Genomic DNA, 13,871 nt, shown 5'->3' with positions numbered 1-13,871 from the left:
CTGCTATCTGTCCCTCCATTTGAATGCCCAACAGGACCTCAAGCTTCATATGTCTAAAAGTGGTTTCCATTAGAGAGCAAAAGGACCTTGCACACATGTGGCCAAGTACAGATACAAGAATATTCATAGCAGTGTTGTCCAGCATAATCTAAAACTGAAATAAAATCTAATTGTTTGTCAACAGGAGACAGGTTAGCTGTGGGATGTGAGAGAGAGGAGACAAGGATATCTCCAAGGGTTTTAACCTGAGCAACTGGAAGATAAGAGCTGCCATTTCCTGAGACTGGGATGTCTTTGAGAGGAGCAGGTTTTGACTCTTGGAGATAATATTAGAAATCAGCTGTTGAAATATGAAGTCTGAAATCCTCTTAAGCGTTCAGATGGAGGCATCAGTAGGCAGCTGCAGATGGAAGTCTGGAAGACCAGCTTGGGTCACCATTAAGTCACACATTTGGGGGTCCTTGGCATACAGAGTCCTTGAAGTCAAGAGGGTGGGCAACCTCCCAAATGAGTGAGCGTGGGTAGAACAAAGAAGGGCCGGGTGACTGGACACTGGGACACCCTTCTGGGTGACTGCTATGGTCTCCTTGCCCTTGCTTTGGTCACGCACCCCATCCCCACCCCCAGCGGGTCATCTTCTCAGCATCCAGAGTGACCTTCTAAAAGCGTAATTCAGGGGACATGGCTCCATGGTTTAACCATGCCCACAGACAGAAGTCCAAACTCCTCACCTTGCACACCTGGCTCTGCCCCACACCTCCACCATCTTTACTCTTTCCTGACCTTCTTCTCTAGAGGTGGTTCCCTCTACCATGAGGGCTGTTTATTTGTCAAAGGTACGGCTCCTTCTCTTTTCAGAGCATTTGTGCAGCCTGTCCTCTCAGCCTGGAGGGCACCTCGTCTTTGCAGGGCTGACTCCGTTTCATTGAAATTTCAGCTCAAAATGCTCCCTTTTCACTTGCTGGACACCTTGAACCTGTCTGAAGTATCTGCTCTCTGGCCATTTTAACAGGTCCCTCAACAGCATGTTTTCTGGTACTGATACCTGACAGTAAGTATCTTGTTTGCATATTGTCTGTCTCCCCTGCTGGTCTCTCAGTGCCCCTAGGGCAGCGACTCAGTCTTGTTTACTCTTTTTATCTTCCCAACATCTTGACCGGCAAAGCCACCTGGTAGGCAGTCAATAAATACTTCTTGAATAAATGAATGAAGGAATTCAGAAATTTTGCATCCTTTTTAGCTTCCAAATCCAGGGAGAGAGCCCCGGGCTGTCATTTCCTCTTTGTCCAGTCTTTATCTTTTCTCACATCCACCTCTTCCTTCCCCACTGGCTCCTCCGAGGTCACCAAAGCCCAAACGTGCTCTAAAGATACTGGAAAGAATACTTTCTCCCAAAGCTTGTGAATCAGAGGATTGTGTAAGAAGTTACTTTAATCTAATGCCTTGACACAGTCGCACGCACCCGGGGACTCCAGAGGGCGGCTGGCACAGCCCGAAGCAGTCACGCCTGCGAGGCCAGGGAGGGATCTGCTGGGTTACAAACGGCATCAGCAGCCGGGCAGTCATGGGGGACCTTCTGGAACAGTTCTTTATTTTTGTAGGGCTGCTGGTGTGTCTTGTCCACCTGGTGAAGTGTGTGAGATTCTCTAGATGTGTTTTCCTGCACTTCTGGAAGGTTTTGCCAACGTCTTTCTTGAAGTCCATGGGACAGTGGGCAGGTAAAGAAAGCCTCCATCTCTTGTTTCTGGTTGGTCTGTTTATTATTGTCAATGTTTCAAAAGGTATATTGCATCCCCTCCCTTTGAGAGGAGAGATGTAATTCCTTTGGGTGATTTTAATTCGGGCGGCTGGAAGGCATGAAGTTGTCTGGCAAAGAAGATCTAGGGTACAGGCAGCCCCACTGGGCATTACCACTCTGTTCCCACCTCCGTGTTTGTCCTCTTGTCCCCACTCGCTGGGTTTTCTTCTTTTGGAGGTTGTGAGGATACAGATAATAAATGCTGGGAAGCTACTGCATCATCTTCAGACTTTCGAAAGCTCAGGGTGCTTACATTATGTCAAAGGGTGTTTCAAAATTCTAAAATCAAGATAATTTTACTTCACTTTGCTAAAAATATTTTCTCCAGGCCCTTTCGTGAAGTGGGTGTATTACAAAATTAAGGCAGCAAAGATCTCTAGAGATGTTTCTAAGATGGTTACGTATAGAATTTGGGTCTGCTTTGTGTCCCCTGCTGATTGATGGCTGTCTCCCAGTGGGATTTAGCTCCTTGAATGGCCACGCAGGATTTCAGCCCATGCCTAGGCTTAAGGTAAAGGGCGTGAGGATATGGTTTCAGCATCACTGAAGGTTATATGTCCAAGTTGGGCATCAAGAAATCCAATGACTTAAAAAAAAGAAATAAAAGAATTTAAGCAGTTAGAATACCATACCAGGTTAAACAGGAGAGGTTGTAAACAACCTTATAGGGCTGCTAGATAAAGCAGAGGATGCTCAGTTAAATTTGAATTTCAGATAAAGAGGAGACAATTTTTTAGTATATGATATCCCAAATATTAAATGGGACATATCGGTACTAAAAAATTATTTGTTGTCTACCTAAAATTTAACTTAACTGGACGTCCTGGATCCTTATTTGCTAAATTGAAAAGTTACCATCTGTATGAAAATTGTTTAGAATGAGAATTGTTTTTAACTGTTGCTTGTTACATTTGAAGAATCTGCATGTGTATGTGTGAGCACCCCCTTGCTCTGGGGTAGTATACCGTCTCTGATGGGCTTGCTGAACAGCTTGGCTCGAGTTTTCTGGACCCAAGTGGCCTGCTCTACACAGGTTCAAATGCCTGTGTACACAGAGAGAGCTTGGAACTTTGCACCACGGCTGCCCCCCAGTGTAGGGCAAAGCCCTTCTATGAACACCCGTTGCAAAAGAAGTTCACATGGGGCCACAGAAACTAGAACACTTGTTGACCCCAATTAAAATATATCCTCTTGACCTGTTTTTTGAATCAATATTGAATAGAGTTGTCACTAATGAGAATAAAATCTTGGGGGTAGGCAGCTATCAGGGAGATAATGTATTTCAAGTTGGGGGGCAAGAAGAAACAGTTAAGCAGAGGCCAAACTTTTAAGTTCCCCAGAGCTCTGTGGCTGAGCTCCTGATTATGTCTCTGGTGTATCTTTGTAGACATGTGGTCCCAAAGTCAGCCAGCCTGGGTTCCAATTCTGTCATCATTATTTTTATCAGTGTGATCCTGATCAAGTTAAGAGCTTTCTCATATAATCTAAGGAAAATGATGGTCCCTCCATTATAGGCTTGTTTTGAATATTAAATGATAAGGTGTCTCTGACACACCTGATACAGAGCATGGTGGGAGGTGAGCCCTCAGCAGACACCAGCCATTGACTGATGTTCTCATACCTACAGGATGGGCCCTGTATTGGGTGGCTGTGAAGCTCCCCTAAGGAAGGGGAAGGTGGGAGGGAAGATAGGCGGGAACATGATATCTCTCCTAAGTGAAACAGGTAATATACATGGATTCACTTCAAAGTGCCTAAACAAACAGATCAAATCATTAGTAATTATTAAAATGAGGTGCTTCTGATTGCCGGTTGCTTGGAGCTGGAAACCTGGCTTGCTGTCACACTTAGGTCAAGATGGACGTGGAGCTTATGGTCACACTTTTGGAAGACATCCCCTTCCTTTAGTGCAGGGTAAGCTGCAGATACTATATCCAAAATTGTGGTGCAATCTGAAATTGTGACGTTCATACAAACTAGGTTCATCCTAGAGCTCAGTCATTAGCTGTGTATGTAACATTGGATGTAAAAGGATTGGAAGCCATCTGATTGTTATATACTCATCAATAGCTTGATTGAGTACTAGTTCTTCAAGTCCTATCATTTCATTGCAGTTTTGCATATCTGTGTTTTCCTCTCTAAATTCCCTTTCTACCACAGTCTCTGATGGCTGCTGTCTGGCGGGGTGAGGAGGAAGTGGGAGAGAACTTGACTTTTAGGAGGAACGTTGAATGTCCTACAGTGACAGCTGTGTGTGTGGGTGGAGAGATAACAGCGAACACTGCTGTTCCCTTGATGAATTGAAGCTTAGAGTGCCTAATGCCCTTATGGGGCTTGAATGAATGAAATGTTCCCTAGGTGAGATCCTCTGTTTCATTTTGAGATGCATTTCTAACCCCTCCCAAAACAAGCTTAATTTTGAACATTATGTCAAAACGTTTAAGGAGTCAAGGGCTGGAAGCTTCCCAGTTGAGCAGAGGTGGGCAGGAGGGAAGCAGGACGCTGCTCTGCAATGCTGTGTCCTGGAGGGCAGGCCTGCCAGAAAACAAACGCAGCGGGTGAGCAAGAGAACTTGACGGTGATTCTGATCCTCAAAACTACGTCTGCTTTTTGCAGTGATCACCGGAGCTGGAGATGGGATTGGGAAAGCTTATTCCTTCGAGGTAAGCTATGCTCTAGAAGGGTTTCTCTTCCCCTTGTGTTGAATACATCATGGTTGCAGGACCCCCACCCCAGACACTAGTTTTCTAATTACAAAAGCAAAAGACATTCATTCATGAAGAGAAATATTTTCTTTAAAATAGCAGGTTTGAAAACCATAATCTCAACTCCTTTAAAAAAATATAGTGATATTCAAAGATGTCTCCCCTTAGGAGTTGTTCTGGAAATTTACGGGGGCATTGTTATTTTACTGTAATTGTACCATCGCATTAAGAAAAATGAAACACAATTTAAACATAATTAAAAAAATGATAACCTACTTTCCTTTTACTTACCCTTTACATTATAGTGAGGGCATATATTGATTTAAAAAAATAATTTGTGTAGGTGCGGCATATCATCTGTGACTTTCATTGCAAGAAAATTAATGGGCATTACAAAATATTACAGAGGATCAGAGAGGACTAATATTCACTGGACAACGATTAGTGTCTGGGTATTTCCTTCTAGGCTATTGTTTCTCTGCAGATAAATGGATGATAGATAGCTACTTTAAAAAAAGTGCAGTCATACAACATGAAGGTTTGTATGCTATTATTATTAAGTTTCCCATTTTCATTAATCAAGTATTATTTCCTGGAATACCTGTATACTTGATTCCTTCCTTATGCCTATTCCACTGACCTCTAGACCCATGTAAAATACAATAGAAGAAATAGAGTCCTGGAATTTATAAGAAGAGCACTGCTAAAAAATCAAAATACCTTAAAAACATGATGAAAACAACTTCAATTATGAAAACACCATTCAACACTGTGCAGAACTTTGTGTCCCTGAAGGCCTACACCACAACAGATGCCAAACCATCTCGTGTGAGGCGTGCAGAGTGTGTTGGAGGCCCTTGATAGAAACTTCTGGCATGTTAACAAACCAGAAAAGCTGTATCCCTTTTATATTACTGTTTCCCACCTTAAACCAGATCGCAGCCAAAGATCCATGACCTTAACTCTCCATTCTCTGAAGTGCTGAGAAATTCAAGCTTGCTCTTTATGATTTTCCAGATTCTTTCCTCAAATTCATGCTGACCTGGTCTGCTTGTGGTTCCCTCAGAGTCTTAAGACTCAGACACTTCACTTTCTTACTTAGAGGAGACCCATGTGGAAACTCCCCTTAGCCAATTGTTTCTTAACTCTTTCCAAAGCAGTGGCCTGAAGGTCAGGAGCTGTGGGCTCCAGTCTTCACTCTGGACAATTTGGGCAAGTTACACATCCTTTCTGGGCTCCTGGGTCTTTACCAGCATAAATGATACCTCTCAAGGGCCTCTAAGTCTTAACTTCTGTTTCTGTTCTAGACTAAGTCTTCCTTTGCTCTTCTTGTAGGAATCTTTTCTTTTTGTTCTTTTCTAAGGCTAACAGGAGTTTTCCGGGCTCCGTACCTCTCCTTCATGCAGGCTTTTCCCCTCCAGAGAGCCCACTGCCTGCCAAGTGCTGCTCTAAGGAAAGCAGTTCAGTCTGGGACACTGTGGACCATAATGGTTAAGAGCCCAATGTTGGGAATTGATCAAGAATCTGTGTGTTCAAACCCTGCCTCCAAAGCTCGTTGCAGAATTTTCGTATCAATAAACTGGAGGTATTGATAATCCACCTGGACTTTTGTAAAGGTCCAATGGGATGAGGTGGGCAGAATGCTTTGCATAAAATAAGGTCTCCAAGCTAACCATTATTATTATTAGGTGTTTAGACTGTTTGCTTTTCTGTATATTGCTTTTTTTTTGAGAAGATTCTTTCTCTTGTTATCTCTCTTCTATTTTGAGAACTTCCTTTAGCTGCTCTTTTAGAGTAGGTCTTCTGGTGACAAGTTCTCTTTGTTTTCCTTCATCAAAGAATGTCTTGATCTCCCCTTGACTCCTGACAGGTAATTCAGCTGGATGTAGGACTTGTGATTGGCATCGTTTTCTTTCAGCATTTGAAAAATACAGCACCGCTTCCTTCTGGCCTCTGTGGTTTCTGACCAGTCTGATGTAATCAGAATTGTTTTCCCCCCATAGGTAAAGGTTGCTTTTCTTTCACTGCTTTCAAGATTTTTTTCTTTGTTTTTAGTTTTCAGAAGTTTAGTTATGTTTCTTGGTATGGGTTTCTTGGGGTTTATCTTGTTGCAGCTTCACCAAGCCTCTTGAATTACAAATCTGAAAGTTTCATTTAATATTTCTTTGAATACTTTTTCTGCCTGGCCCTCTTATCTTCTGGGACTGCAATGTCATGTATGTTATATATTTCTTATAGACCAATGAGTCTCTAAGATGCTGTTTGTTTTTTATTTGGTGAATCTTACCCTGTTGTTTAGATTGGGTATTTTCCATTGTTTCATCTTTTGGTTCACTGATTCTTTCTTGGTCCCCTCCATTCTGCTATTGAGCCTATCCATTGAGTTTTCAGTTTTGGTTTTAAAATTTCTATTTGGTTCTTCTTTCTATCTTCTATTTCTTTGTTGAAACTTTCTATTTTTTCATTTGTTTTTTAATTGTGTTTGTAATTGCCTATTAAAGAATTTATGTGATGGCTGCTTTAAAATCCTAACTGATAATTATAACATATGTGTCATCTTAATGTTGGCATCTGTTGGTTGTTTTTATCTCACTCAGGTTGAGATCTTCCTGGTTCTTGGTGTGATAAGTGATTTTTTTATTGTATCTTGAACATTTTCAGTTTTATGTTATGAGACTCTGGCTCTTATTTAAATCTTCTGTTTTGGGTCTATACCCGTAGGTGGGGGATTGGGAGTGCCAACTTGTTCCCAGCAGGTAAGGTAGAAGCTCAGGTTTTCCACTGGGTCTCCACTGGGGGTGCTGCCTTCTTGTTACTGCTAGGTGTGTGGGGCACAGTGTTGGCTCCCCGATAGGCCCCTTCTGCTGCCCTCCCAAGGGAAGAGAGATGGGGGAGGTGCCTGGGCACTGCCAGTTGGAAATACAAATTCAGGTTTCAGCTGACTTTGATGTGGGAACATGGCTGGGATGAAAGGCCTAGCTCCCTACTTGGGCTTCTCTGATGCCAACCTGGCAGCCTCATGAGAGTGGAGGTCTCATCTCCTGACAGCTTTGTGGGTGACAGTGCAGGTGGGACCATAGATTTTTTTTTTCAAGCTGTTTGCCTGGAGTAAAGCAGTTTTGCCCAAAGTATTCTCCTTTCCTAGGCTGTCCCCTTTTCTGGTCTTTTGATTAAAAAGAGCAGGCTTTTGTCAGGACTTTTTATGTCCGAACATGTTGGTGTTTCCATATTGCCAGATTCTTCAGCAATGAACCTGGAATATATGGGCAAAAAGAAAACCCAGGAAATTTACCAGTGGGCTATCCTTTGGTGCTTGAGGCACCAGCGATCTCCTCATTATCATTTGGCATCTTCTTTTGTTTATTGGGTGCCTTATGTCCAGGCTGCAAAGTTTAGTTGCATTTCTTGGGAGGAATGGGGGACAGTACTTCACTCTGTCTTTCCAGAAGCTTATTCTATGTTGCATTTTAACCTAATCTGTATTCATATTTAGAGTAGCAAGAGAGGCTTTGCCTCCTGCTAAAGAAATTTCAAGCATTACTAGAAGCAGGTGGGAAAAAATTGTGGAAAAAGATTCAGTGTGTGTGTGTGTGTGTGTGTGTGTGTGTGTGTGTGTGTGTGTGTGGTGGGGAGGGACAGAAGGAGAGAGTGGGCTGCTCTTCCAAACCTGAAGCCATTCCTTCACTCTGTCCCACACCATTTTCACTCTTTTTGCCCCTGAATTCAGGCCTGCCCTTTTATTCTCTGCTGCACAGAGGAGGCCCTGTCTTCCCTGGCTTTCTTACCACCTGCTATAGATTAGCAGCATAAGCGCCTTCCCTGGCCCAGGCCCTCACATGCAGTAGAAGGAAAACAGGGCCATTCATCCCAGAAGCAGCCATGCTTCTTCAGGACAGTGCCTGGGAGCACAGTCTGGGAAAGGGGTACTTCTGTGGCTCAACTCTCTGCAAACGGGAAGGCACACCCACCTATGGAGGCTGTCTGCCTGGACATTTGGGACATAAGACTGAGCTTCTCAGGTGGACAGAAGTACAATGCCTGGCCTGGACAACCCCATGTTCTCCTTGCCCCCTGCTGCCCAGACCACTTCACAGCGAACCTTTACAATGTTGGCTCTTGAGAGCAACAGCACAACTCAGGAGAGCCCACCAGGAGAGCACATTCTTTGTGTTCAAAATGCAACCTGTTTTCCATTTAATGGGCAGCCTGTCCTTCAGCAGGTTGATGAAGTGGATGGTGAAACAAAGGTGTTTGATTCCGTAGCCATCCTTTTGATAGATTCGAAGACTCAAATTGAGAGCTGGGCATGATGGGGGATGTTCCACAGGGAGAAAGAGAGAAAACTCTGGGAAATCACTGGCAGGGTAACCCTTGAAATGGGACAGGCTTTGGTTTTTGATTTTGTTTGTCTTTTTACTTTCTATTTATTTTGAAAATTTTGAATGAACTTTATTTCTTAGAGCATATCTTGCTAATGGGTTTCAGCCCCAGGCAAGTTCACTATGGATTCAATGTGACCAAAGAAAATGACCAAAAAACGTTCTTGGAGTGAAAGGGTTATACCCAACTTTATTTCCAGTTGGCAGGTCAGTCACTAAAATCCCGTTCACTCAGAGCGAGTCTGTATGCAGCAAGCCAGTCTCTGCCTCTGGGCCCCTCTGTCCGCACAGCTGTTCTCTGGGCCTCTGTCCTCGGTGCTGCTCTCCTGCAGCCTTGCAGCCCTGCCACCGTGTCATGCCCAGAGCACTGGGCGGAGCTCTTTTTATAGAGTCAGCAGCCATGTATTGCCCACAGGTGTGCAGTGAGCTAGTCAACCACGGCCAGGTGAGAATCCTGGCTACAGGAACTCTCATTTTATCCACAGAGCAGTTTTAAGTTGACCACCAAATGGAGTGGAAGGTACAGAAGATTCCCATATACCTCTTGTCCCTGTAAACACACAGCTACTGTCCTATTGACACCCCAACCCGAGTGGGAGATTTGTTTCAACCAACAACCCGCACTAACAGTCTGTCATCCAGAGGCCTAAGTCACCTCAGGGCTCACTCATCCTGGCTCTTCCGGGGAGCTTGTTTTCAGAGGCCATTATGAGGCAGGTGCAGCTGAAAGCGTGTTTCATTGAGGGAAACTGCTCTGGCCTTCCCTGACTCTGCTCAGTCTGGTCAGATTGGAGCTTATCCAGGGTTAGTCAAAATTGACACAAAAGTCTGCGAGAGATCTTCTGAGGGTGTTTTCCTTTTAAATCATAGCTGTGTTCCTACCAAACTGTCAGTGGATAAACTTTGGGTGCATCATCTTTAAATATACCAGGAAATCAACCATTTACAGGCAACAGCAGATGCAGAGTATTGCTCCTAAATATCTTTTTTATATGTCTGTATATTGATTAATTTTTTTTTATAAAGCAGAACCTCACCGTACAGATTCCAGGCCAAGAGTGGGACCTGTGACAACACTTTATGGCTGGCGATCACCTGTTCAAGTCAATGTGAATTTACTTTAAAATACTTAGGCATAGATGATATAGTATATGTGTGCATCAGTTTTCCATTTTAAACAGCTTCTGAAGATACAATTCATGCACCATAAAATTCACTAATTGTAAGTGTACAATTCAATGTTTTTTAGTAAATTAACCAAATTGCTCACCACCATCACCATCCAGTTGTAGGGCATTTCCATCATCCCAATATGATCCTAATAAGATCCCTCTCCCCTGGTCACCATTAGTCCCCTATTCCCATTCCTAGCCTTGGGCCTGCCGCTTATCTTATTTGGACATTTCATATGAACACTGCCATAGAATACATAGTCCTTTGTGACAGGATTCTTTCACTTAGCATGGTGTTTTTGAGAATCATCCATATTGTAAGATGTGTGAGTGGTTCTTCCATTTTTCAATGCAGAATAGCATCTGCATGAATGGGTAAACCGCTTGCTTATTCATTTACCAGTTGACAAACGTGTGGGTCGTTCCCGCTTTGGCTATACTGATCTTCCTTGACTTGCCATGGGATGATGTCCCGATAAACCTATTCTAAATTGAAAATACCTTAAGCTAAAAATGTATTTAGTACAGCTAATGTAGGAACACCAGAGCTTAGTCTAGCCTACCCTGAACGTGCTCAGAACACTTATATTAGTCTGTTGTTGGGCAAAATCATCTAACACAGACCTATTTCCTGGAGTGTTAAATAGTGCCTGGGATTCATTGCTGCGCTTAAAGTGATAAACAGAATGGATCTGTGGGTGCAGGCTGGTTGTCAGCATGTCACTTGCAGACCCCAGGCCACCTGGGAGATGCGGTCCCCTGCTACCGCCCTGCATGGGAAGGGGACTGGGCTGCAGTGGCTAGCTCCAGAAGAGACCCGAATTTGAAATCTGAGTATAGTTTTTGCTAAATATGTATCACTTTTGCACCATTGCAAAGTTGAAAAACCAGAGGTCAACTATCAAAAGTCAGGGATAATGTTGCTGTGAACATTCGTATGTGTTTTCAGGTGGATGTATGTTTCCTTTTCTCCTGGGCAGATTACCTAAGAATGGAATTTCTGGGTTATATGGTGAATGTGTGTCTAAGGTTGGTGAGCTTCAGTCTACATTTAGAAGTTGTTGAACAGTGGAAGCTAGGGCCCAGAGGTGGCGTGTGTTGGGTTTCTTTATTCTCTGCCCTTCTTTGCTCTGTGCCTAGGAGGCTGACTTGCATGGTGGAGGCCTCTGGTGTGGCTGGGTTGGGCCGCTGGAGACACTGGCAACTGCACCAGTGTAATAGGGAGAGAGGAGAGCGAGGCTCAGCTCTTTGGGGGCCCCGCCCCATGGGTCAGGTCTGGCTGTGTTCCAGGCTGCAGGCCACTCTGTAGGCTCTGTCCGGTCCTCTCCACGCAGCTAACCTCTTTGGGTTCTGGTACCTGCTTGTTCTCTAGTGCTTTCAGGCCCACAGGTGACAAGAGCTTATCAGCCCCAGGGTATTGGGGTTTCTCTACATTGTACGCATACTTTATGTGTTGTCTTTTATTAAATTCTCTCAAGTTGTGCAGTTGGAACATGCTCTCTTTTTCTGCCAGGACTGACTAAATATAGCTTTTAGTTAGTTTTTTTTTTTTTGAGAGGGCATCTCTCATTTTTATTGATCAAATGGTTGTTAACAACAATAAAATTCTGTGTAGGGGAGTCAATGCTCAATGCACAATCATTAATCCATCTCAAGCCTAATTCTCGTCAGTCTCCAATCTTCTGAAGCATAACGAACAAGTTCTTACATGGTGAACGAATTCTTACATAGTGAATGAGTTCTTACATGGTGAACAGTACAAGGGCATTCATTACAGAAACTTTCGGTTTTGATCACGCATTATGAACTATAAACAATCAGGTCAAATATGAATATTCGTTTGATTTTTATACTTGATTTATATGTGGATCCCACATTTCTCCCTTTATTATTATTATTATTTTTATTTTTAATAAAATGCTGAAGTGGTAGGTAGATGCAAGATAAAGGTAGAAAACATAGTTTAGTGTTGTAAGAGAGCAATTGTAGATGATCAGGTGTGTGCCTGTAGACTATGTGCTAATCCGAGCTAGACAAGGGCAATAAAACATCCACGGATGCAGAAGATTTCTCTCAAAACGGGGGAGGGGGGTGAGGTTCTAAGCTTCACCACTGTTGTTCCCCAATTTCTCACCTGATGGCCCCCCTGCGACTGTGCCTGTCTTAGGTTGTTCCTCCCTTGAGGAATCTTACCTGTCTCTGGCGAACCAGTCGTCTTCCGGGGCCATACAGGGAGATGTAAAGTTGGTAAGTGAGAGAGAAGCCATATTGTTTGAAAAGGTTAGCTTTTTACTTCGTTGCAAATTTATGCCCTGTGGTTCTATGCCCAGCACTTGTCTTGAGGAATCTTTACCACCTGGAGGAATGATGATACTCGGTAAATTCGATATGAGGCACGAATTCTATTTAAGGGTTGTAATTAGGAAGGAAGAAGAAAAGCTATAGAGGTAGCAAATGGAAGGAAACATGGGAGGATTGATTATTTCTTTGACATATCTTCTTGTAGAGTAACTTAAGCATATATAGGTTTTAAACTGCTAACTAAATTGCATACCCATATTAACATAATAGGAATACGGTGACATAAACAAAGCAAATCTATAATTACCCGCCATCTCCAGTGAAGCCAAGAAAACCAGTTAGGCACCCTAGGCATTTGTGAAAATTTGTCTATGATATGATGGATATTGTCCTACTGTACTTGAACAGTCTGAGAGAAATCAGACAAATTAAAGCAACCCATTTCTGGGATCTGTTCACATCCCATATGTTCTTTTAACCGTAGATAGTCTATAGTCGTAAGATTTTGGAGTGCTACAACTTGTACCTCTCCCAACTCCTGGTTGAGTTCCAACAGTACAGATCCGGTCAAATTCATTGTCTCACTGTATGCACATGCCAGCCTAGACATCTCCCTCCTCATTCCAATGGCAAGTCCAGGAAACGGTGGCATGGACGCAGCCACAACCGCAGCATCGCCGGGATCCCTGTGGAGGCTTTTTGATGATCATCCCGCGGCACAAGTCCTCCAGAGAGTGCTGATGCTGGAAGCTCCTCCTCATATCGTATCTTAGTTCATTTTCTGGGTAGCCAAGCTAGGCCTTGATCTTCTGCATAAAAACAAACAGACCCTTTGCCCACACTTTGACATGCCCTCTATACCACTGTGTAGAACTCATTGGAGGTCAGCACAGAGGAACTGCTTTTTTTTTTCATTAAGAGAAAGGAATATTATCTGAAAAGAGTACCTCCATAGCCAATCATCTGACACCCTTTAAGTGATCAAAATTAAGGATATTTAAAGCATGCGTTACTCTTTGATTTACCAATAGTTTTATCCTATCAAGGAGTAATCCCCCTTTTCTTTCTTTCTTTTTTTTTTTTTTAATTCTTTAATCTACAATTACATGAAAAATACTATGTTTACTATGCTCTCCCCTATACCAGGTTCCCCCTAAAAACCACATTACAGTCACTGTCCATCAGCATAACAAAATGTTGTAGAATCACTACTTGTCCTCTCTGTGTTGTACAGCCCTCCCCTTTCTCCCTCCCCCCCATGCATGCTAATCTTAATACCCCCTTTCTTCTTCCCCCCCTCACTTATCCCTCCCTGCCCACCCATCCTCCCCAGTTCGTTTCCCTTTGGTACCTGTTAGTCCATTTTTGGGTTCTGTAATTCCGCTGCTGTTTTGTTCCTTCAGTTTTTCCTTTGTTCTTATACTGCTCAGATGAGTGAAATCATTTGGTATTTCTCTTTCTCCGCTTGGCTTATTTCACTGAGCATAATACTCTCCAGTTCCATCCATGTTGCTGT

General features: G+C 43.2%; 1 protein-coding gene across 1 annotated transcript in view; it reads left to right on the top strand.

Moving 5' to 3' along the window:
* The first annotated feature begins 1,487 nt into the window (after nucleotides 1-1,487).
* The window catches only part of HSD17B3 (hydroxysteroid 17-beta dehydrogenase 3), a 44,693-nt gene continuing 32,309 nt past the window's right edge, over nucleotides 1,488-13,871 (top strand). Inside the window, exons 1-2 of the mRNA XM_036991103.2 lie at nucleotides 1,488-1,718; nucleotides 4,415-4,461. Of these exons, the coding sequence (XP_036846998.1) occupies nucleotides 1,565-1,718; nucleotides 4,415-4,461 (201 nt within the window). The 5' untranslated portion in view covers nucleotides 1,488-1,564. The remainder of the gene's footprint in view (nucleotides 1,719-4,414; nucleotides 4,462-13,871) is intronic.

This window comes from Manis javanica, chromosome 2 (genome assembly GCF_040802235.1).
Source record: "Manis javanica isolate MJ-LG chromosome 2, MJ_LKY, whole genome shotgun sequence".
NCBI lineage: Eukaryota > Metazoa > Chordata > Mammalia > Pholidota > Manidae > Manis > Manis javanica.
This window is presented reverse-complemented; position numbering and strand designations above follow the sequence as displayed.